This window comes from Narcine bancroftii, chromosome 4 (assembly GCF_036971445.1).
Source record: "Narcine bancroftii isolate sNarBan1 chromosome 4, sNarBan1.hap1, whole genome shotgun sequence".
Taxonomy (NCBI): Eukaryota; Metazoa; Chordata; class Chondrichthyes; order Torpediniformes; family Narcinidae; genus Narcine; species Narcine bancroftii.
The window spans coordinates 206,518,063-206,543,168 of record NC_091472.1 but is presented as its reverse complement, the minus strand read 5'-3'; the positions used below and the strand labels follow the sequence as shown (position 1 = coordinate 206,543,168).

The 25,106-nt window shown below is 43.1% G+C and overlaps 1 protein-coding gene and 1 long non-coding RNA gene across 6 annotated transcripts in view; one reads left to right on the top strand and one right to left on the bottom strand.

The window, feature by feature from the left end:
- The window catches only part of specc1la (sperm antigen with calponin homology and coiled-coil domains 1-like a), a 278,924-nt gene that overhangs the window by 13,867 nt on the left and 239,951 nt on the right, over positions 1–25,106 (bottom strand). For all 5 annotated transcript variants that reach the window (XM_069933747.1, XM_069933749.1, XM_069933750.1 and 2 more), the window contains one exon: positions 13,699–13,815. In XM_069933747.1, coding sequence (XP_069789848.1) covers positions 13,699–13,815 — 117 coding nt within the window. The remainder of the gene's footprint in view (positions 1–13,698; positions 13,816–25,106) is intronic.
- On the top strand, positions 353–25,106 carry LOC138761509 (uncharacterized). Its single transcript, XR_011356353.1, has 4 exons — positions 353–520; positions 14,375–14,631; positions 21,449–21,674; positions 24,896–25,106. It is a non-coding gene; the product is annotated as an uncharacterized lncRNA (long non-coding RNA).

The following is a 25,106-nucleotide window of genomic DNA, read 5'->3' as shown; positions in this document are numbered from 1 at the left end:
AAGGCAAAAGGTTTCATGGTGAGTCCTTGTATCAGGAGTCCTGAAACACTTGGCTCCACAGATACAGGCTGACCTCCTGAATTCTTCCAGCAATGTTTATTACTCCAGATTCCAGCATCTGCAATCTGTTTTATCTTCAACACAAATCCTGTAGTTCGGCCATTTATGAAGGCCAGCATTCTATTAACTGTTCTCTTAATATATCCTGCTTCTTTCTTGCTCGCTTATGTCCTGGTCTTGCACAGCTGTTTACAATATGACTTAGAGGAAGGAAGTGAATGCACCAGAGCCAAGTATGTGGGTGACACAAAAGTAAAGGGAAAGGCAAGCTTTTAAGAGAATACAAAGAGCTTCCAGAGACATTGTGGAGACTAAGTTGGCAGATGGAGTACAAGATGGGAAAATGTTAAATTGTTCACTTTGAAAGGAAGAATGATCAAACAACATCATCTAGATATAGAAAGACTGAAGAAAACTGCAGCCCAAAGGAATTGGGACTCTTGCAAATAAAACAAAGACAGTAAGTATTAAGATGAGCAGGTAATTGAACTGAATTTTTAAATTGAATTGTTTATTGTCACATGTTATATTGAAATTATATTGAAAAGGTATATTGAAAGCTTTGTTTTACATGCTATCCAGGCAAGCCAACACACTTGGGCTTTAAGTACAGAGGTAAAGGGAACCTCACAATAAGTGTACCAAGCACGAATTCTAAGCCGCATGGAGAAAATCGTAAACAACTTTGGCACTGAACATCCTGGCCGAATTAAATACAACTTTGCTGCTTCCTCCTGATCCATATCCCTTCAACATCCCCTGCATGTTCATATGACCAGAAGCCTCTTAAACACTATGATCACATCTGCTTCCACCACTACCCCTGGGTCCCACTGCTCACTGTGTAAACCTCCTCCCCTCCCACTTTTAAGTACATGTCATGTAGTGTTTTTATAATTTACCCTGAGAAAAAGATGCTGTTTACCCTATCTATGCCTCTCATAATTTTGTAAACTTTTCCCAGGGGAAACATAAGATCTTTGGAAGCTGGACAGGATAAAAGATGGGAGGACATTTACTCTGAGGGGAGGATCCAGATAAGGGGCACTCACAAGTCGGAGATAAGGAAGGAGTTCTTTAAATTTAGACATGCAGCACGGTTACAGGCCATTTTGGCACACAAGTCTGTGCGCCCAACTTACACCCCACTAACCTAAATTTCAAACAGGAGGAGGAAACCGGAGTCCCAGGGAAAACCCATGAAGACACGGGGAGAACATACAAACTCCTTACAGACAGTGTGGGATTCGAAATCCCACTGTGGGATTCGAACCCCAGTCCCAATCACTGGTGCTGTAAAGGCATTGTACTAATCGCTCTGCCAACCATGCCACCCCAATCTTCTCTACGGCATTGTGAGTCTTTGCAACCCTTGTCTAGAATCAATGGAGATGTAATCCCTCGAGTTTTCAAGCTGAGTTAGATTTCTAATCAATAAGGGATCAAAGCTTCAAAGCATCAGCCACGATCTTGCAAACTGGCTAAACGGAGTTCCGGAGCTGAACAGCCCTCTGCTGTCTCTGTTTGCAAGGGGAAAAAAAAAATGCTCTGTTGTCATGGAACTCCAGCTATTGAATCAAAATGTTCAGTGGTGTCATGATGGGCAAGAGTTTGGATTCTGGCTGAATGACCCAGCATCCAAACGTCCCAAGGGGCGCTGCAGAGTGGTCTAGATTCATGCTATTATTGGAGGATTGTGAATGCACGCGCCACTTGACCACCTCCCACCCCCCCTCCCCCCACCCCCATCCCCACAGCAGAAGCTCTTACAGTGAGGGACCAAAGTGACTGTCTGAAAAGCAGCCATCTATATGCTGTGGCAGCTGAAACTTGGAGAGTGGATGTTGAAAGAGCTCACTGCAAACAAAAGTGATTGACAAGAGAAACAGCAGCATTTACTGTGCTTGTCTAATTGGCCTTGTGAAGGTGATGACAAACTGCCTTCTCCCCATGGCAGCCCTTGTGGTGAAAGCACACCCACTGTGCTTTTATTTCCTGTGACATTGGTGCAGGCTATCTAGTTAACCAAGTGTGTGCTGGTTATCAGAACAATACCCTTTCTTCTAACCTGCTGTCTCTCTCACATGTCCATTAACTTCTCACTAATTAACCAGGATTAATTTACAGTTGGCCATGACCCTACCAATCCCTATATCTTTTGAGACGTGGAAGGAAACTGGAGCAACCAGAGGGAGTACAGGGAAACGTAGGTGTTCCTCACAGACAGTAGCAGCAGTGAGGGCCGAACTTGGATTTCAGGAGCTCTGTCATAATGTGGGAGAAGGAACAGCAATATATTGATGGGTGACTTGGAAAGGAACCCACAGGTTGGGATCATAGTTTGGTGGGGTGCTGTTTTAAGTAAATAAATTCAATGTGCTTTTCCAATGGTACAAACTGCAGCATCGGTTTGCTGGTGTTGGAAGGAATTAGCAATTGGCGAGATTGATGTTTAATGACAATTGATGGTTGGCACTACTCTGGACAATGTCAAGTTTACTAAGTGGTGACGGAGCAGACTTGAGGAGGTAGAATGACTTAAGATGTCACATACCACAGGATACAAGCCTCTAACCTACAAGATTTATGTGGCTATCAAATGTTGATCTTTAGGATGGTAATGATGGAAAACCAGCATGCATAACCAAGCAGGATATGATACTGAATGCCATGGGATATGGCTAGATCCTTCTCTTGCTGAAGATGGGTACTGCCTCACGTGACATGGTGTGAGTGCTTCCGTTCACTTCCTAATTTTCCATGAATGTCTATGTCTTGCTGCTCGCAGGCACAGGGAACAGATTGGAATCAGCAAACTTCCTTCCTCCTGTCCGTTCCAGCGGTGAATTCAAGTTCCTGCTTCCCGAGGCCCTTTGGGAGCCCTATTGGCACCCTCATGGATCCCAGTCTCGATACCTGGTTCCCATGAGCTGCGCTCCAGAAGCCCACAGCCTGGTGTGAGTTCTTTGGCCTCTAAGCCCCTTGTTGGTCCACTGCCTTGTAGGGTCATCTCCCAGGCTTCTTCTTCTCAGCGGTGGGGGAGCGGGGTGGTGGTTGAGTGGGTTGGTGTTTCCCCTCTGGTGCCCTGCGCCAGTCCACTAATCCTCTGGAGCCTGTAACCCCTCATGGTCTGGCCGGCTGAGCATGGGCTTGTGCTTTCAGTGATGTTAAAATAATATGGCAGGCCATTTAAATAATTAAAATGCTGCCTCCCAGGCAACATTATGGAGAACCTTCTCCACACTATCCTTCCCAATAATGTGGTGACCCAAGCTGTATACACTTTCCAAAAGGTGGCCTGATCAATGCTTTATAAACCTCCCCTGCACGTACCCAGGACCTGGCTAATCAGCACAAGTTTCATCCATGCCTTCTTTCCCACCTGACCTGCCACCTTCTGGGACTCTCAGACTAGTGTATCGCGATAAAGTAAAAACCCAGTGCTAGAGAAACTCACCAGGTTAAACAGTGTTCTTGATATAGCAAAGGTAAAATTATATAATCAATGTTTCAGGTTTGAGCCTTTCATCATTATGTGGGCAGGCTCCAGAATAAAAAGGTGGGGGGAGGGACTGGGGAAGGAGGACAGGCCCACAGGCAAGAGGTCATTGGTGGACAACCAGTCTCCCTTCTCCGTCTGGCCGCACTTGTTCTCACCCTCAATAAGAGTGAAACATAAAAGTCTGCAGATGCTGTGATTGTAGTAAAAACACAGAAATGATGGAGGAACTCTGCCAATCTTGCAACATCCATAGGAGATAAAGATATATTACCAACATCCGGTTGGAGAGCGCTCACATGGAAGATGAGGTGTTGTTCCTCCAATTGTGGGTGGTCTCAGTCTGACAGTGCATGAGAGCATGGACACACATATCAGCAAGAAATGACCTCCCTCAATAACTTCTCCTTTGACTCATCCCACTTAATTCAAGTCAAAGGGACAGTCATGGGTACCCACATGGGTCCTAGCTATGTCTACCAATTTCACTTGGTTAATCTCTGGCAACGCTCTCCCCTTTCTTGATCTCTCTGTCTCCATCTTGGGAGACAAATGTTCGATATACATTTTTAACAAACCCATTAACTCTCACAATTATCTCGACTATACCTCTTTACACCCTGTTCCTTAAAAAGATTCTATTTCTTCTTCCATCTCCATCGCATTTACTTTCAGGATGAGGTCTTCCATTCCAGATCAACCAAGATGTCCTCCTTCAAAAAAGATGTGACTTCCCCTCTATCACCATCAATTCAGCCCTTCAAAACATCTCCTCCATTTCTCGCACATCTACCCTGGTCCACTCTGCTCCTAGATGCAACAAAGATAGGATTCCCCTTATCCTTACCTATCACCCCACCAGCCTCCACATCCAACATATTTTCCTCTGGAATTTCTGTCACCTACAACATGAACCGACCACCAGACACATCTTCCCCTCTCCACCTTCAGCAGCGACTGATCCCACATTGACTCCCTTGTCTACTCATCCATTATTCGCTCCCTTTGTACCTACCCCTTGACTGCAGGTAGTGCTGCATTTGTGCCCACACCTCCTACCTCACCACTATTCGGGGCCTCAAACAGTCCTTCCAAGTAAAGCAACACTTCACTTCTGAATCTGTGGACGCCATCTACCGCATCCAGTGTCCTTTTGTGACCTTTTCTACATTGGAGAGAATGGACAGACTATGAGATCGCCTCGCTGAGCACACCCACTCCTTCTGCAGCAATGGTGGTGTTCTCCCAGTGGCCAACAATTTTAATTTGACACCACTCTCGTGTCGCATGTCTATCCATGGTCTCATGCACTGCCAAATTGAGGGCATCCACAAATTAAAGGGGCAATGCCTAATATTCCATATGGGAACTCTCCAACCGGAAGTCATTAACAACGTCCTCTCTGGTTTCCATTAGGTCAGTCCCCTGTCTCTCTCTCTCTTCCCCATCCCTCTATCTCATTTTCTCCAGCTCTCCACTCCCTTCCCTTTCCATTCAGAGATCTATCCTTTCCCCAATCACTTCTCAGGTTTTCTTCTCTTATGCCCTCCCACCCATATCCCCCTCCCCCCGTGACTTCTTGCCTGTAGACCTATGCTCCACCTCTGCCCCTCTCCCCACCATTTTATTTAGGTGCCTGTCTGCTTTTTGCTCATACCTTGGGTTCAGACCCATAAACATAAAGATCGCTGTGTGACTTACTGAGTCAATTACAACCACATCGACTGCAGACTTTCAAGTTTAACTCCTGGCGTTTAACCACCTCGACCACTTCCTCTGACAGGTCATTCCACATACCTATCAACCTCTGTGTAAAGACAATGCTCCTCACTTCCTGTCATACCTTAAACCTGTAGTTTTAGACTCCCCTCCCCTGGGGAAAAGACTGTGACATTAACCATGTCCCTGGATTTGCTGTCTCCCAGTTACGTCTCCTTTCCTGTGACAAAATTATGAAATGTTATAGAATTCTTAACAATACTGTGTGTATCTGAGCGAATGGGAAATATTCACATTACCTCATACTATTTTCCTTGGGCCAATACACAGATTGACATTTGCATCCAGAATGGGCCCTACTCTTTCCCTGGTCCTTAATAAACAAAGACTGTTTTGTGATTTTCCATAATCTTATGTGCCTCACTTTGCTTTCCTCATTTATTTTCAAGTACCCCCTACACTCTATAGTCCTGAAGTAGCATCCCTGTTTCCTGGTTCTCATATCTGCCATATACGTTCTGCTTTATCTTTATCCAGCCCTAAATATCCTTCAACATAGGATTCTTTGGATTTGCGTACTTTTCTTTCTTTTTTTAAAAAAGAATATTTTATTTTTGTTTTTTACATAAATATGCATATAAATTTCCATTGTTAAGCTATATAAATATAAATATATATAAAACTTTTTACAAAACAAAACAGAACACAACAATCCCTACCCTACCTGCTTCATAGTATAAGACCATACACCATCAAGGCTTACAGTTGGGTTAAGAAAAGAATATCTCCATTGAGGAGATCACTTACATTTTTATAATAATAGCACCTTTCCCCCCCCCCCTTTTTTTGGGCCTCTATATAATCCAAATATGGTTGCCATATTTTTATAAATACATCATATTTGTTCTTTTGATTATATGTGATTTTTTAAATCTCTGTCTTCCACTGTGTTTTCAGTAGATGGGAGTCAGATTTCAAAGTTATCACAATACATTTCTTAGCCACAGCTAAAGCTATTTTAACAAATGAAATATGGAATTTAGTTAGATTGTTACTTATTTCAAGAAATTACCCAAAAGATAAATCTCCGAGTCATCCATGAAGACTACACCTGTTATCCTTGTAGTATTTCAGTAATATCCTGCCAGAAAGGCCTCACCTTCACACACAACCACGTGGCATGTAAGAACATTCCTATTTCTCTTCTTCTTTGGCTTGGCTTTGAGGACGAAAATTTATGGAGGGGGTAAATGTCCACGTCAGCTGCAGGCTCGTTTGTGGCTGACAAGTCCGATGCGGGACAGGCAGACACGGTTGCAGCGGTTGCAGGGGAAAATTGGTTGGTTGGGGTTGGGTGTTGGGTTTTTCCTCCTTTGCCTTTTGTCAGTGAGGTGGGCTCTGCGGTCTTCTTCAAAGGAGGTTGCTGCCCGCCGAACTGTGAGGCGCCAAGATGCACAGTTTGAGGTGATATCAGCCCACTGGCGGTGGTCAATGTGGCAGGCACCAAGAGATTTCTTTAGGCAGTCCTTTTTCTTTTCTTTCCTATTTCTATTACACATCTAAAACACATCTCTGATATTTCTGATTTACGCAACTTCTGTGGTGTGATATATTTGTGTAGGAAATTATATTGCACTAATCCATATCTTGCATTTATAATTGATGTCATGCTATCCAAATGCCAATCAGACTAGCATCTTTCCATTAATGCAACTCCTAAATCTGACTCCTATCTCTCTCTCGATCTCTGTTAACTTGGTTTTGCACTTTCATTTTGGAGAGCAAAGTACATTTTAGATATAAATTTAGGTGAGTTCCCTAGCCAAATCGCTCATTCCATCTCACTTATTTCAGGTGGGACCAAGTTTGGTCCCCATCTTTCTCTCAAGAACAATCTTAACTGGAGAAAACAGAAGTCCCATTAGCTAGTCCACGCTTATTTCTTAGTTGTCAAAAGATATGAGATTGTTCCCTATAGCAATCATAAACATATCTTATTCCTTCCTCAAACTATGAATTGAATATTTTGTTATCCAGATTCATAGGCAGTAACATTTTTACATAATGGTGTCCTCAGTGATATACCTGATTTTTCCCTCGATACATTCATTTATTCCTTGCTATATTCTAATCATATGTATTAATATAGGATTCCAATACTTTATATAAGAAAGACCATTCTAGTTGGTAAAATGTCTTTTCTGCATCTAAAGAAATAGTTATGTTTGGATTCAACCTTGATTTTTGCCAGGTGTGTTATATTGAATAATCTACCCAGACTATTTGAAGAATGCCTTCCTTTAACAAATGTTGGTAAATACTCACGCAGTCTGTGGCTAGTGCCCTTGTTAGAATTTTATAATCTGCATTCAAGAGTGATATTGGTCTGTGTGATGAGGTTTTTAATGGATCTCTACCTTTCTTCGATAGCACTATAATTATAGCAGTTGAAAAGGTTTCCTGGAGGGTTTATGTCTCCACCACCTGGTCTAACACCTCCGTCAACAGAGGCATCAACAAATCTTTAAATTGTCATAGAACTCAGAGGGGAACCCATCTTCCCCCGGGGACTTATTAGCTTGTAAAATACCCAGAGGTTTCTCCATTTCTTCCCTTGTAAAAGGTGCATCTAAGCCATCTTTTTCTCTCTCTTCTAGTTTAGGAAGTTCAACATTTGTCAAAAATTCTTCCATCTCGTTTTCATCTCCTATTAATTCTGATTTATATAGCTTCGTATAGTATTGTCTAAACATATTATTTATTTCTTTTTGATTTTATGTTTTAGAATCATCTTCTGCTTCTATGGTAGTTATCATTCTGGACAACTCCTCTGCTTTAACCTGCCAAAGAAACACTTTATGCGCCCGTTCTCCTAGTTCATAATATTTTTGTTTAGTTTTTAGTATCATTTTTTTCTGTTCTATATTTTTGTCATGCATTATATTTTAACTTTTTGTTCTCTAATATTCTAAATTTTTCTTGTGTTCCTGATATCTGATATTCTTTTTATAATTTTGTTACATTCTTCTCTAAACCTTCCAAGTCTCTTACATATTTCTCTCTTAAGAGTTTTAGTATAAGAACTAATTTGTCCCTTCACAGAAGCTTTAAGCGTGTCCCATATTAGGAAACTATTATCAGTAGAAGGAAGATTGTTTTCACTAAATATTTCTATCTGTCTCTTAATAAATTCACAAAAGTCCTTCCTCTTTAATAATGTAGCATTAGGGTGTCACCTGTTCATACTTTCTTGCTTTTCCATTACCATAATAGTTAAACTTAACAGTGAGTGATCTGATAAAAGTCTTGCCAAATACTCCATTTTTACCACTCTACTTTGTAGCTGGGCAGACATTAAAAATAAATGTGAATCATGTACCTTTGAATAGAATGAATAGTCTCTTTCTAAGGGGTTGAGCCACCTCCATATGGTAATTACATTTAAATCCTTCATAAATGACAATTTTTTGCAGCTTTCACCCTTGTTACTGTTCTCGCTGATTTGTCCAATATTAGATCTAAACAGAAATTGAAATCCCCTCCAATCAATATATTTTGTCTTCTCTCTGTGGTTTTTAAAAAAAGATATCCTTCATGAAGACCATCATCATAATTTGGGGCATAAATATTCATAAATGTCCATGATTCTGCATAACTTTTACAGTGTGACATTACAAATCTTCCAGCTTGATCGGTTAGTCTCTTCTATGATTATATTCTATGGTGTATTTTTATTAATTAAAATCGCTACACCTCTTGCTTTTGATCCAAATGAAGACAATATTATTTGTCCCACCCAACCTCTTTTTGATTTTGCATGTTCCAATTTGGTAAGATGTGTTTCTGGTAAAAAGACTATATCTGCCTTTAATTTTTTTCAGGTATGCCAAGACCTGTTTCTCTTCACCATACTGTTAATTCCATTAACATTAAAACTAATAAATTTTAATGTTTTATCCATAATCTTCTTTAAAATAATATTTTTAGCAATAAAATCTCTGATTTTTTAAATAATAGTGATCCTTCCCCTTTAAGAAAAACACACAATGTCCCTGCCCCGATAGTGATGTATACATAGAGCCCCGAAAGCCTATGTAAAAGCCCGCAGAATCTCTCGAGGAAGAAAGACCTTTAGCTCCATCTTTTTTTGCTACTCCTTTCAAGGCGCCTTTCTCCCCTTAGAATGGAATCTCCATCCTGCTACTTGTCCCACATTTTTTTTATTTTACTGAGCTCTCCGTGAACTGTTCCACATACTTTACTTTTAAACAATAAATAAAGGCGATTTTGTAAAAATTAAAAAAAACTTTTACTACTTTTACTTAATTCCATTATAAATATTTTCAATCTTCTCTCTCAGCAACTTTAATTTTTTTCTCTTTTTTTCCTTTATATACTTCATAGAAAATCTTAAATCTCATTCTTATTCTTGAAAGGTTGCCGGTTCCCTTCCGCTATATCGACCCTCAAAGTCGTAGGTTATAGCCTTGAGTATTTCAAGCTTTTAACACGCATTTGTTTTTTCACATCTTCAAATTTTTTTCTTTGTTTAATCAAGGTTGGGCTAAAATCTTGAAAAAATAGTACGTTTTCATGATCAACCTCAGGTTGGCCATTATTCTGCTTAGAGTAATCATATGTTGCTCCCAGAATTATCTCCCATTCTCAGTAGCTTAAAAGTCTCACCAGAACTGGTATTGGTTTATGATTGCTGGCTCTTTTGGGTATGAGTGTTTGGTGACCTCTCTTGATATCCAAATTTGTCTTCTTCCAACATTTGTGGCATCAATTTTTGAAAAAAGTTCACTGAGTCTCTTCCCTTGATTCCTTTCTTTAGTCCAATAATTCGGACATTATTCCATCGACTGTATATGACCAGTTTTGTCCAGCAGTCCTTGTTTATCCGACTCCCATTCCTTGGCTTTTTTTCCAAAGATTCGAGTTTCTCATGCGTTTTCGTCAATTCAGACTGTGCTTGACCCATTCTCTTCAACAGGTCTTCAACAATTTCTTTTATTTTGGACATTTTCTCCTTCATATCTCTCATTATCGTTTCAATATTTATGAATCGGTTACTCAAATTTTCCATTTTTTTCCAGGATGATGCTCAGCTCCCAACCTGATTCCTCAGTTTTACCTGGTTCTGCTGGACCCGTCACCATTTTTGTATCGCTCCCTTTTATACTTTCACCTGATGTTCCTGATTGAATAGGAGCTTCTTCCATCTTTGTTCTCAGCTGCCTTGGCTTCTTTGTCTAGGTCCTTCACGTGGCCACGCCCCCCCCATCTACTTTTCTTTCACCTGGTTTGGAATACATTGCTCCTGAATTCTCACCATTGCACTTTTGCATGACTCTCCCTTGTCAGATGTTGATCTCTCTCCTAATAGCCAATCCTGTATTATTATATTGGAATTGCCCTTTCCCCACTTCAGAATTTAACTTATGGATAATTGCCTCAAAACCATCAGTGTACCATCACTATCTTCAAAATGTTCTTCAACTGACACTTCAACCACTTGCCCCATTACTTTACCCTTCTTTGGTCACCATGTTACATGAAGGATTTGGAGGCTTGGGACAGGATGTTGGTGCTACTTCTTTTTATGTGGTATATTAATGATTTGGATTATGGAATGAATGGCTTTGTGGCCAGGTTTGCACATGATACGAAGGTAAGTAGAGGAGCGGGTTGTGTAGTGGAAACATAGAGGCTACAGAAGGACAGACAGATTAGGAGAATGGGTAGAGAAGTGGCAAATGAAATATAATGTCAAAAAGTGTACAGTCATGCACTTTGGTAGAAAAAATAAAGGAGCAGACTATTTTTTAATGGGGAGAAAATTGGAAATACTCAGATGGAAAGGGACCTGGGAGTCCTCATGCAGGATAGCCTGAAGGTAAACTTGCAGGTTGAGACGGTGGTGAGGAAGGCAAATGCAATGTTGGCATTAATTTCAAGAAGAATAGAATATAAGAGCAGGGATGTGATGTTTAGGCTAATAAGGCCCTGGTGAGACCTCATTTGGAGTATTGTGAGCAATTTTGGGCTGCTCATTTAAGAAAGGATGTCCTGACATTGGAAAGTGCTCAAAGGAAGTTCACAAGGATGATTCCAGGAATGATAGGGTTATCATATGAGGCACGTTTGCTGGCCCTTGACTTATTGGAATTTAGGAGAATAAAGGGGGGGGGATCTCATTGAAACATTTTGAATGTTGAAAGGCATGGACAGAGTAGATGTAGAAAGGTTATTCCCATAGTGGGAGAGTCTAGGACAAAAGGACACAACTTCAGGCTTACAACAGAGATGTGGAGGAATTTCTTCAGCCAGAGGGTGGTAAATCTGTGGAATTTGTTACCACAGGTGGTTGTGGAATCCAGGTCATTGGGTGTATTTAAGGCAGAGATTGATAGATTTTTGTTTAAATCCTCAGAATCAGAATTTATTGTCATGAACAAGATACAAAATTCATTGTTTTGCGGCAGCATCACAGTGCAATTATTCATACAAACCACCTTACAAAAATAAATAAAAAAAGTGTCTCTGGTTCATTGATTATCCAGGAATCTGATGGCAGCGGGGAAGAAGCTGTCCTTGTGCCGCTGGGTGCTCGTCTTTAGGCTCCTGTACCTTTCCCCCAATAGTAACAGAGTGAAGAGGGCATGGCCTGGGTGGTGGCAGTCCTCAAGGTTAGAGGCTGCTTTCTTAAGAAACCGCCTCTTGTAGATGTCCTCAGAGTCAAGTCTGGTGCTGTGATGTCGTAGACTGAGTGAACAACCCTCTGGAGTTTGTTCTTCTCTTAAGCGTTGGCACATCTGTACCAGACAGTGATACTATCAGCCAGAATGCTCTCTGCAGAAGTTTTTGAGAATCTTCGGTGACATACCGAATCTTCTTCGTGATTGCATCAAAATGGAGGCTCCAAGAGAGATCCTCGTAGATGTTGACACCCAGGAATTTGAAGTTCTTGATCCTCTCCACTACTGGGCATCAATGTTTATGAGGAGAGGGCCTGAGTGGGAAAATGGATCAGCTCTTGATTGAATGGCGAAGCAGACTCGATAGGCTGAATGGGCTATTTCTGCTCCTATATGGTCTTATGGTTGCAGCAGGATGGTGCCTGGATTAGAGAGCGTTTACTGTAAAGGGGAGGTTGGACAAGCTCAGGTTTATTTTCTCTGGACCATCTGAGGTAGATTGTCTCTGCTTCCCCTTTATCTACCTTCAATCTTTTTCCCGAGGGTGGAAATGGAAAATACCAGAGAGCACCGCTTTTAGGTAAGAGATGGAAAATTTAAAGGAGATTTACAGGGCAAGTAGTTTTACAGAGGGTGGTAGGTATCTGGATCATGCTGTCAAGGGGGAGTGGTAGAAACAGAGACAATAGCAACATTTTAGAGACATACTGACAGACTCATGAAGAGGCAGGGAACAGGGGAGACATTGACCATGTCAGTGGCAGATGTGCAGTTTAAATTGGCATCATGTTCAGCACAGACATCGTGGGCCAAAGGGCCTGTTCCTGTGCTAAATGTGCTGTGTTCTCTTGGAAAGCATCAATACACTGGCTCAAAAAGTTTGCTCGTTTGCAATTTGAACATACCATTCTCACTACACCATTTACAATAAAATCCTCTGCTGCAGGAACCTTAACTTTGCAACTTGTCTCTATATCTGTTCTCCTTTCTCCTGTTCATTGTACACATTGATCAAAGTGATTACCCTGTTTTATTCCTAAGCTCTACCCATATTTGTTTGAAAAGTTTTAATGATAATAATGTATTGCCTTGTACACTGTACAGTGTAAATATGCATAAAATTCCTGCTTGCTGTAACGAATTAAAAATGTAATTGAATTAAAAAAGAGACAATACAGAAATATAGTTATATAATAAATATTCCGTTATCCTAGTGCAAAACAAGTGACTTAGCCAAAGTGTAGACAATCCTTCTGGTGTCATAGCAGTCCATGGTTAGTGCAACAAGGGGAGGCTCGAGGATATCCTTCCATCTTCGTGGGAATACTCCAAGTAAGGAATTTTCAGCAACAGTTCGGACTCACCTTTGCTACATAAGATCCATAAGCACTCCTTTTATTGTATGGACTTTGGGGAGTCAGAGGCCTTCCAGTCATGGCACAGACACCAATCCCACTTCAATCTGTGCTACCTTAACACAAGGAGACGTCTGGTAGAGCGAGCGATCTGAAACCCTGGGTGAACTGCCCCAGATCCCCATCATCCACTTCAGAGACTGGCTGAGCATTTCTCTCAGTACTCCAATACATTATGGAATGAAGGCTAAATAAGGAGGGTGCCACGACGGGTTTAGATAAAACATACACATGTTTAAGTTGTGAAGGAGCAGTTAGTATCCATAGCGTTACAAAAATCAGCAGGTAACCACGGAGTCTTTACCTTGTCCTGACTGTTCAGCTCCTGATATGGAATGTGTGCTGGAAGGTAGGTGTGAAGTACAGCGCAGAATGCAAGCCCATCATTCCAGCTGCTACTGAAATTTGTGATGTCAATGTTCTAGGGGAAGAAAAATCATAAATCACCATGAGTAATCCAAACATTCCATTGAGCTGCCACAGGTCACAGAGAGAACATACAAATTCCTTGTTGACAGCACAAGGACTGGGAAGGAAAGTGATGCAATCCAGACCCTGTGGTTAGTCACACCGTTCTTTTGCTCTCAGAATCAGAATTTATGGTCATGAACATATTACAAAATTTGTTGTTTTAGAGCAGCATGACAGTGCCAATATTGCTATTTTGGTCACTCCAGAAGCTGCCTGCCCTCACTGTGGACATCCCTCCTGACAATGATCACTGGCCACCAACTACCTAAAGACCAGGCTGGTTGCTTTTACGTGGTTACCCCTGAGAAGGTGCTGCTGCCTTTGTTAACTGCTGAAGATACACCCTCTGTACTGTTAGATGAGAGTTTGCAGGTTTCAAATCTGCATTGTACATCCTCTGATTCAAATCTGCTCCCAGTATCCTAACATTAGATGCTGGGCTTGGGAGGTCTGTCAAAGACAGCCTGGCCAGTTCCTGCAGTATGTCATGGAGTTGCTATTCATTGCAGGCATTCTCTTCAGAGTCAAGGAACAACAACAGGCCCTTCCAGCCCACACGGCCCAAATTCATCCACATGACTGACCAATGAACCTATCAGCTCTATACGTCTTTGGTACGTGGGAGAAAACGGGAGTACCTGGAGAAAACCCAGACTGTCACGGGGAGAACGTACAAACTCCTTCCAGAGAGCGGTGGATTCAAACCCTGGTCGTTGCTGCTGTAATAGCGTTGTGCTAACTGCTACACTAACTGTGCCAGCCTCAGGTATGAGTAGGAAGATGTTTAATGATGGACAATTATCTTCAACTCTCTAGGTGAAGGTGTGGGATTGCCATTTGAATGAAGTAGGTTCCACAAATTTCAAGCAAAGCCTTCCCCTCCCAGAGAAGATGCTTCCCTCTTCAACTCTGCCTTTTGATGCATATATTAAGTCAGATAAACCAAATGAATCGCAAAAAAATGATGGAAAAAGCTATTTGCTGCATCACATCCAGACCGGTCGATAGAGCAGATTAAGTCTGTAGGTCCTAGAAGGTCTCAAGTTTCAAATCCACATCTAGCTGCTGATTACGTGGTGAGAATCACACCAACAGCCTCTCAGACAGGGAGTTCCCAAACCCCTGACCTCTCAGAGAGTGAGTTCCCAAACCCCTGACCTCTCAGAGAGTGAGTTCCCAAACCCCTGACCTCTCAGACAGGGAGTTCCCAAACCCCTGACCTCTCAGAGAATGAGTTCCAAAACCCCTGACCTCTCAGAGAGTGAGTTCCCAAACCCCTGACCTCTCAGTGAGTGAGTTCCCAAACCCCTGACCTCTCAGACAGGGAGTTCCCAAACCCCTGACCTCTCAGACAGGGAGTTCCCAAACCCCTGACCTCTCAGAGAGTGAGTTCCCAAACCCCTGACCTCTCAGAGAGTGAGTTCCCAAACCCCTGACCTCTCAGACAGGGAGTTTGCAAACCCCTGACCTCTCAGAGAGTGAGTTCCCAAACTCCTGACATCTCAGACAGGGAGTTCGCAAACCCCTGACCTCTCAGACAGGGAGTTCCCAAACCCCTGACCACTCAGAGAGTGAGTTCCCAAACCCCTGACCTCTCAGACAGGGAGTTCCCAAACCCCTGACCTCTCAGACAGGGAGTTCCCAAACCCCTGACCTCTCAGAGAGTGAGTTCCCAAACCCCTGACCTCTCAGTGAGTGAGTTCCCAAACCCCTGACCTCTCAGACTGGGAGTTCCCAAACCCCTGATCTCTCAGACAGGGAATTCCCAAACCCCTGACCTCTCAGACAGGGAGTTCTCCATCCCCTGACCTCTCAGAGAGTGAGTTCTTGAACCCCTGACCTTTCAGACAGTGAGTTCTCATACCCCTGACCTTTCAAACGGTGAATTCCCAAACCCGACCTCTCAGAGAGTTCCTGAACCCCTCAGCTTTCAGTAAGTTCGCAAACTCCTGACTTCTCAGACAGTGAGTTCATTTCTCTACAGTCATAAATAGCCATCATTGATGGTGACAGGCCGAAGTATTTAAGTTCTAAACTGCCTGCTTACACACATGTGGAACAGAGCTCCTCTGACTCATGTGAACTGTGTTCAGAAGTCAATTTAAGCAAGGTGCCATTCTTCATTAAATAAAAGGTTACTGCTGGCAACAAGTTATGGGAACAAGGAATTAAACATATTCTGCACCAGCCTTTATGGAAAATAAGAACTATGAGCATCCCATTTTTTTTCTTATTCATTCAGCCAGTATTAAATTGCTCTTCTCTAAAGTTGGTGGGGAGCTGCCTTAATGAACTGCTGCAGTGCTTGAGGAGGTGTGGGGATGCCCCAGTGTTGTTAGAGAGGGAATACCAGGATTTTGACTCCACAACAGTGAAGGAACAGTGATCTATTTCCAAGTCGGATCGGAGTGTGGCTTGGAAGATTACTTCCAAGTTCCCGTTCTCATGCTTTTTATTCCCCCCCCCCTCCCCCCGCAAGTTCAAGATTTGTTTACTGCATGTACATAAATACACAAACTGTGTTTACTTTTGTTTGCACACACAGTCACCAATGGTCCAGTGCCCGTAACCAAGAAGAGAAAGAAAGGGAAGCAAAAGAGAGGCATTTCAGAGACATCAAGTGCCCATGGATCCTACCACCTCCTCTGCTGTCGCCGCCTCCTGTGCCCCCAAAACCTCAGTAGCCGCACGGCCTCCTGCCTGTCATGGTGGCAAACCCAATCTCCAGATATCCAAGTCACCCTCCTCAACTCCTGCTTCTGATTATCATTGGGAAGCTATCAGTGCCTGAAGCCATTTTGAGCCTTGCTTGCCATCTGCATCCTCATAGATCCCAGTCCCAAAACCTTGATCTCATGAGCCAGACTCCAGCAGCCCATGGACTGTGTGGGTCCTAAGCCTTTCGTTGGTTCACTGACGTGGTGTCTCTCACTGTAGGGTCCTCTCCCAAGCTTCTGCTCACCTTGGCGGGGGGGGGGGGGGGGGGTGGAGGAAGGATATTCTTCTGCTCCAGTGCCCTATTACTGATTTCCCCAGAGCCCTGACCCCTTGTGGTCTGGACTTCCTGGCGTTAGCACCACCAATTTGGGTATGATACCCCATGGGTCTCCAACGTCAAGAAAAACATTGCCAGCCTGGTTCTACAAGCCGTTTAAGCCAGTATGAGGCTGTGAGGTATGACAAATGGGCAGTAGGACCCGCGTGGGGGACTGCTGGATGCATCGCTGCATGGCGTGGGGTCTGCTCCACTGGCAGTGCCTCTGATACCAAAGCCACTGCATTGCCCTTGTCCTTGCAGCTGGGGGAAGTGGTGCTGACTGAGGATGCTTGGAGAATGAGCATTGAACCCTCCAAAAATAAACTGGTGAGCCTGTTGTCAGTACAGGTACACGATCCTTTATCCGGAACTCTTGGGGGACAATGTACTCCAAATTTCGGATTTTTCCGGATTTCGGAAAGCCCACCCGAATTGTGCTGCCGTATTCACCCCCACCCCCCTCCAGTCGCCCGTCCGTCTCCCCCGACCGCGGTCCCTCAGCCGCCTCTCCCGACCACAGTCCCTCGGCCATCTCCCCCAACCACAGTTCCTTGGCCGCCTCCCCCAACCGCCGGTCCCTTGACCGCCCGGCAGTCTTCCCCGTCCGCCGGCCGCCCAGCAGTCTTCCCCAACTGCCGGTCCCTTGGCCGTATCCCCCGACCACCGGTCCCTCGGCCACCTCCCCCGACTGCTGGTCCCCACTTGCCAGATTTTGGAGCTTTACAGATTTTAGATGTCCGGATAAAGGATCGTGTACCTGTAGTAGGTAAATTATTGGAAGGAGTCTGAGAGACAGGATATATAGGTACTTGGTTAAGGACAATCACCTGGCTTTGTATGTGGTAGGTCATGTTCAACGAATCTTATAGAGATTGTCGAGGAGGTTACCAAGTTAGATGAAGGAAAGGCTGTGGATGTTGTCTACATGGAGTTTAGTAAAGCCTTTGATGAGGTCCCACATGGGAGGTTAGTTCAGAAGGTTACGACACCTAATACCCATGGAGAGGTTGTAAATTGGATTTGTAATTGGCTGCGAGGGAGAAAACAGAAAGTGGTAGTGGATGGTTGTTTTTCAAACTGGAGGCCTGTGACTAGTGCCTCAGGGATCGGTAATGGGACCATTGTTGTCTATATCAATAATCTGAATGATAATGTAGTAAATTGGATCAGCAAGTTTGCTGATGACACTAAGATTGGAGGTGTTGTGGACAGCGAGGAAGATTTTCAAAGCTTGCTAAGGGATCTGGACCAACTAGGAGAATGGGCCAAAAAATGGCAGATGGAGTTTAACACAGACAATTTTTGAGGAGAAGCATTTTGGAAGGGCAAACCAAGGTCGGACATACACAGTAAAAGGTAGGGCACTGAGAAGTGTGTAGGGCACTGAGAAGTGTGTAGGAGCAGAGAGATCTGGGAATATTATTATTATTATGTATTATTCCCCAAAGGCGGTTTCGCAGGTGGACAGGGTTATAAAGAAAGCTTTTGGCATCTTAGCCTTCATAAATCAAAGAACTGAGTAAAGGCGTTGGGATGTTGTGTTGAAGTTGTTTAAGACATTGGTGAGGCCAAATTTGGAATATTGTGTGTAGCTCTGGTCGCTAATGACACGAAAGAGTGCAGAGATTTACTGGGATGTTGCCAGGTCTTCAGGAGTTGAATTACAGGGAAAGATTAAACAGGTTAAGACTTTATTCCATGGAGTGAAGAAGAATGGGGGGAGATTTGATAGAGGTTTGCACGATTACTAGAGGTATAGACAGAGTGGATGTGAGTAGGCTTTTCCCACATTTTGGGGGAGATAAATACGAGAGGTCATAGTTTTAAGCTGAAAGGAGAAAGGTTTAGGGGGAACACTAGGGGAAAGTTCTTCACAGAGAGTGGTGGGAGTGTGGGATGAGCTGCCATCTAATGTAGTGAATGTAGGCTTAATCTTAAATATTAAGAATTAATTGGATAGATATGTGGATGGAAGAGGTCTGGAGGGTTATGGAATGGGAGCAGGTCAATAGGACCAGCAAAATAATGGTTGGCACAGACTAGAATGCTGTAGCATTCAATGGGTGAGAGAAAATACATCACTCTCACTAGTAAAAAGGTATGTTACAAAGCTCGTCTTTTGCACTTAAGATTGGTTAGCCCTCCAGCTTGGATGGCTTGCATTCTCGGATCTTAAAGGAAATGACTGCTGAGATAGTGGATATATTATATGAAATCTTCCAAAAATCCTGGGATTCTGGAGAAGTGCCAGAGGGTTGGAAAACTGCCAATGTGTCAAATCTATTCAAAATGGAGGAAACAGAAACTCGATAATTAAAGGGTTATAGCCAAAGACCGATTGTTGGAAAAATAGTTGGAACCTATGATTAAGGAAGTGAAAGCAACAGATTTGGAAATTCATGACCTGATCAAGCAGAGTCAGCGTGGTTTATGATGGGGCAATGGTGTTCGACATATTCACTCCATAATTTTGAGGAGATCTGAGTAGAAAGGATAGTGGGGAAACAGAAGATGCTTCTCTATATTTCCTAATGAGATAGCAGAGCTCATTTCAATCCCGTGTCTGCATCTACAATCCCGGGCCCAATAATCATTCCCCTAATCTATTCTTCATAAATTCCCATTAATTTCCCCAAAATTCTACCAGCTGGATGCTTGGGGCAATTCAACCACCAATTAACAGGAACTTCCCAGTGGCCGACCATTTCAATCCCAGACCGACATATATGTCATTGGCCTCATGGACTGCCAAACCAAGGCCCCCCCACAAAGAGGACGAACACCACCTAATATTCCGTCAGGCACTCTCCCACAAGATGGCATTAACATCAACATCTTGCAGTTTCCACTAGGCCCCTCCCTGTCTTTCTCACTTTCCCTATCCCTCTGTCTCCTTCCCTCCAGTTTCCCAGCCCCTTCCCTCTCCACCCGGAGAGCTACCCACAACAGCATCACCTCAGATTTTTTCTCTTCCTAAGACCCCTTGCATGCTGGCTTGTGCTCTTTCTTCCCTCCTCTCCCCACCTTTATATTCAGGCGCCTGGCTGCTTTCTGCTCACGATGATAGTACATTACCGAGGTCCCTTTGCTTTCTATAGATGCTGCGTGACCTGCTGAGTTTCTCCAGCACTTTTTTGAGTATTGCAATCTGTCAACCTCCACATCTTTGGAGTGTGGGCGGAAATGGAAGCATCCCAGAAGCCCACATGGTCACGGAAAACATGTAAACTCCACAAGTACAGCACTGGGAATCAGGGCTGAATCTGGGTCACTGGAGTTGTGAGGCAGCTGCATTGCACTTGGATTTCTATTCAACAAAGTGCATCACTAGAAGTTAAGCCGTGAGAGCATGGTACTGGATGTCTTCATTGACATGAAGAGAGAATTAGCAGACATGCATGAAGTAGCAGGTGGGGATGATTTTCAGACAGGTAACCTGGCACCATGTGGATCAGCGCTGAGACTGCAAGTGAACACAGGAGAGTGTGGTGAAAGTAGGTCTAACAGAGTGTCACCCAGCTCTGTAACTATGGGGTTAAAAAACTCAAACATGATGACCTTTCTGTTAAGATAGCCATACCTGTGCCTGAGCTTACTTCAACCTCCCAAGACCAATAGGATTTCAGCACTGCTGGCAGGGTTCTCGCTGAGACCCAGAGGAGTAGCTCAGCTGCTAAATGCTGCAAAATCCTCAGTACATTCAATAGACTCTGGGGCTGGCTAAGGAGCCTGCAGACAGTTCCAAAGCTGTCCTGTGAGGTCTCCCTATGTCAGCAAAGTGTCCCTCTAAAATGCACGTAGAGCAAGAACGTAGCCTGCTATGCTTTTAGTTCCCCTGAGCCTGCTCCACACAGGTCAGTGAGTTCCAATTTCTGTCAGTACGGCTGCAACTAATGTGGTGAGAAAACATCAGGAACACTGGTGTGGATAGAATGGGTCAGAAGTGCCAGCTTTAATTTTGCAAATTGCTCAATTTCACCCAAAAAATGATTATGAATGTAATTTCCTGCAGATAATTACAATTTTGGACAACATAACAGTGTAAAAAAAAGTTCACTGCAGTCCAACTTTCAGACACAGTCATTTTCTCTGCTCACACACATCAGGTTCCTGATGGAGGGAATGATGCACAATAGATTCCTGGATACTGTTGAACTTCTGCACAAAAGATTATGAATGGTGTGTGGATACTTGCCAGACTACTCAACAGTATGTACTATTCTGTTGTCAATGAGTGGAAAATTCAGGCCAATAATTCAGAATCCATCTTAAGATACTCACAAACTCTAGTGCTGATTCTCACCCAGAATGTAGATTCTGAGGTGAATGCCAGCATTCACATATAAAGTTGTCAGCTGAATGGCCTGCCTGCTTCTGTGTGCTTTGATCCATTAAGCATCAAGTAAAAAACATTTCCATCTCGTTGAATCAAACCAAACAAACAAGCCAGCATTGTAGTGTTAAAGATCAAACTTATCTGAACTGTTTCATTTCCTGTTCCATTGGAACTCCATTTCCTAACATTGTCACCCTTTTCTCTGGGTAGAGTGATGTCATTGTGCGTGTCACGTCTCACAGACATCATACAATCTATAAACAGCTGACTCAGAGCAGCCCGGAATTCAATAGAAGAGTTTGGCATCGGAAAGCCTTTGTGAAAATGTTTTCACTGAGTGGTGGGAACATGGTCTTAATATACTCTCAGCTGATTCAAATCTCAAGTAGGATGGAAGGCTCCTGAGTTCAAGGCCGGAAACCAAGCTTCTGCCAGAGTAAGTATGAATGACGGTTTACTGAGCACTGATGCCTCCTACTCCTAACTTGTTAATCACTGAATTCAGTCCACGATGCCTTTTTACTGAGAAAGAATCTTCTTCAGAAGCACTAATGAGACTACTTGCTTAAGCATTCATCACTTAAATCCCAATTTCTGCACAGTAGACACTGGACATCAGTCTCTGGCAAATTGTGATGGAAATCTCAGACCAAAATGTTCAATAATGAGTTGAAGTACAGGAGTTCCGCCCCTTGATATTACCTCCTCAGCCATCCTTCAAACATGATGCAAGGTTCACACTTATCACCATGACAGTAACAGCATTTCCCAACACCTTTGAACTAGATAATTCCCAACGACAAATATCAAGACTCAATTATTCTCACTTTTGAACCACAGGGTGACACTGTGTTTCCATGCTGCAGCCAGCTTCCACAGGTGTGATTTACTTACTCTCTCTACAAATGACACTTTAATATCTGTAACACTGCTCAGCAATCTTCTGATGGATGATGCAGCTCATGAAGATGAGCTTTGTCAAAATCAAACCAACCCTGTTCCAGTTTCACCAGCATCTCCAATTCCCAAACCTGTCCACCTCTATCCCAACCCTGCCTGGTCTCCCAATGTCCCAACCAATCTCTGTCTGACTCAACTCCAGACCGCTGCACCCAGACCACCCTGCTCCAAACTGCTGTATCCATACCACCCAGTTCAGATTCTAGAAGCATTAAAAAGAATCAGAGAATTAACAAGTGACCATTTGATAACAATAATCATTTGATAATGAGTTTATTGTCATGCATATAAGTAGACGAGAAACTGGGTCATGGGAACCAGGTATCAGAACCAGGATTCGAGAGGGTGCTGAGGGCAAGAAGGACTCTCAAATGGAGGCCTCCTGGTTGTATTGGAGGTTTGGATCTGGTGTTAGGGTGGCTGATGCATCGAACAGGGGTCTGTGCGGCTGCAGAGGCTGCAGGAGCGCTGGAGGCGAATCCACAGACACTCAGTGACTCTGAAGGGACTCTCTTTTGCTTCTCTTTCTCTCTTACTGTAAGGAGTGCTGGGCCACACTAATGGTAATTCTTTGTCTGCCTTATGGTAGGCAGAAGGCAATTTTATGTAATATTACATGTTCAATACACATGACAATAAAGAGATCTTGAATCTTGAAAAGAATTTATGTTGAAAAAAACCAAAATTTTTACATGTTGCTGTCAAACAGGTATGCAAGATACACCATCTACAATAGGTATACATTAAATTATCCCTGTACGGAAACAGATAATAAATATAAAGGATAGAAAGATAAATAAATATGGACGGTCATAGTTTGCGCAAGAAAAAAAAGTGGTGCTTCAATCATGCAGTCAAGTTTTTTATGTCGTGTGTGTGTGTGCGTGTGTGCGTGTGTGTGTGTGTGTGTGTGTGTGTGTGTGTGTGTGTGTGTGTGTGTGTGTGTATGTGTGCACGCGTGCGTGTCCATGCATGTATAAATAAATTATATGTATGGAGTATTTTATAATTGGGATAGTACAGGGAGATGCAAGAGCTTGGAGAACCTGATAGCTGTTGGAAAGAAACTGTTCTTGAACCTAGAGTAGCTGGACTTCGGGTTTCTGTACCTTCTGCCTGAAGGCAGCAGTGAGAAGACATTGTGACCAGAGTGTTGGAGGTCCTTTATGATGTTGGCTGCCTTTTTGAGGCAATACCTCACACTGATGTCTACAATGAATGGGCCTTTGAATTACCAGAGCAGGCTGTGGTGCAGCTAATTAGTAAACTTTCCACAATGCATCTGTAGAAGTTTGACAGAGTATTCAACAACATATCAAACCTCCTAACACCTCTTATGAAATAGAGGCGTTGGCATGCCTTCTTCACTGTTGCCTTGATGTGCTGCCTCCAGGAGATGTTCTCCGACATGAGGACTCTCGGGAACCTGAAGGAACTAACCCTTTCCAGTTCTATCCTGTGATTAAAGACAGGTACATGGTCCCCTGGCCTCCCCTTCTTTGTTAGTCTTTTTGATGTTGAGAGCAAGATTTTTGTTCTGGCACCACCCAACTACATCCTGAATCCCTATCCTATATTTTGACAGAATTTCCTGTTATTTGGCCAACAAAGATGTGTTGTCAACAAATGTATAGAGTGTATTAAAGCTGAACTTGCCAATGCAGTCATGAGTGTACAAGGAATAGAGCAAAGGATGTGCACACAGCATTGAGGTGCCCCTGTATTGATGGCCAGCTTGGAGGAGGTGATGATGCCAATCTGCATTAACTGTGATCTGCTGATTAGGAAATTGAGGATCCTGTTGAAAAGCAATCCCAGATCCCCTTGTCTTGCTGATATTTTTGGCCTTCTGAGTCTGTGCCAGTTCATTACTGAACAAACAAACAAGTGCTATTGTCCTGACATTTGCATGCAGCCCTACACAATGTTCTGGTAGTGAAGAGAAATATTCCTTTAAGACCTTGCTATGTCCTCTGGCTCCACATGTAAACCGCCTCTGCAGTACTGAATGAATCATTTTCTTTCCATGGTTACCCTCTTGCCATCATTGTTTTGAAAAGACTTCGGATTTTCCTTAACCATATCTCATCTTTGCCTTTCTAATTTATTTTTTTTAAATGTTGGAAAAACTCAGCAGGTTAGATGGTAGTGAAAAGAGAAACAGTCAATGTTTAAGGTCTACAACTCTTCATCAGAATTGGGGAAAATAGGGATTCAGATTGGGGTCCTACATGCTGGGTACATCCAACCACCTCACCATGAACAACTCATTACACAAACCAAAAAATTCAATGTGCTGGTAATTGCCACCATCCATTCAGCCATTTCATCTCATCCTATCGCAGCCATTTTCTTGGTTCTACACCAGTGGTTCTCAACCTTTTTCTTCCCACTCACATCCCCACTTTAAGTATTCCCTATGCCATAGATGCTCTGTGATTAGTAAGGAATTGCTTAAAGTGGGATGTGGGTGGGGAGAAAAAGTTTGAAAACCCCTGTTTTAATCATCCCTAATTGACTCGTTATGTGCACGGTTTCATTACTCCAAAGGAAATGGGTCAATGACAATTTTTCTCATGCAAAAATGTCAGTAACAATTGGGGTCTAGAGCAGTGATTCTCACCCTTCCCTTCCCACCCACATCCATTCCCATCTTCTCTTCTGCTGAAAATTTACTTGAACCTCTTTCTTTCACAGTTTTGACAAAAGGTTGCAGAATAAATGCAGTATATCTCCGATTATCCGAAATGGTTGGGACCGGGCCCATGTAGTGGCGTTATGGCAGCACTACAATTCCCAGGAGGCATCGATCTGGTTAGGTGATGACGTCAACACGTGTTGGGCGTGGGATTCGAGCTTTTAAAAGGTTGTGCATGTTCTGAATAGTAAATCCGTTTGATTCACTCTA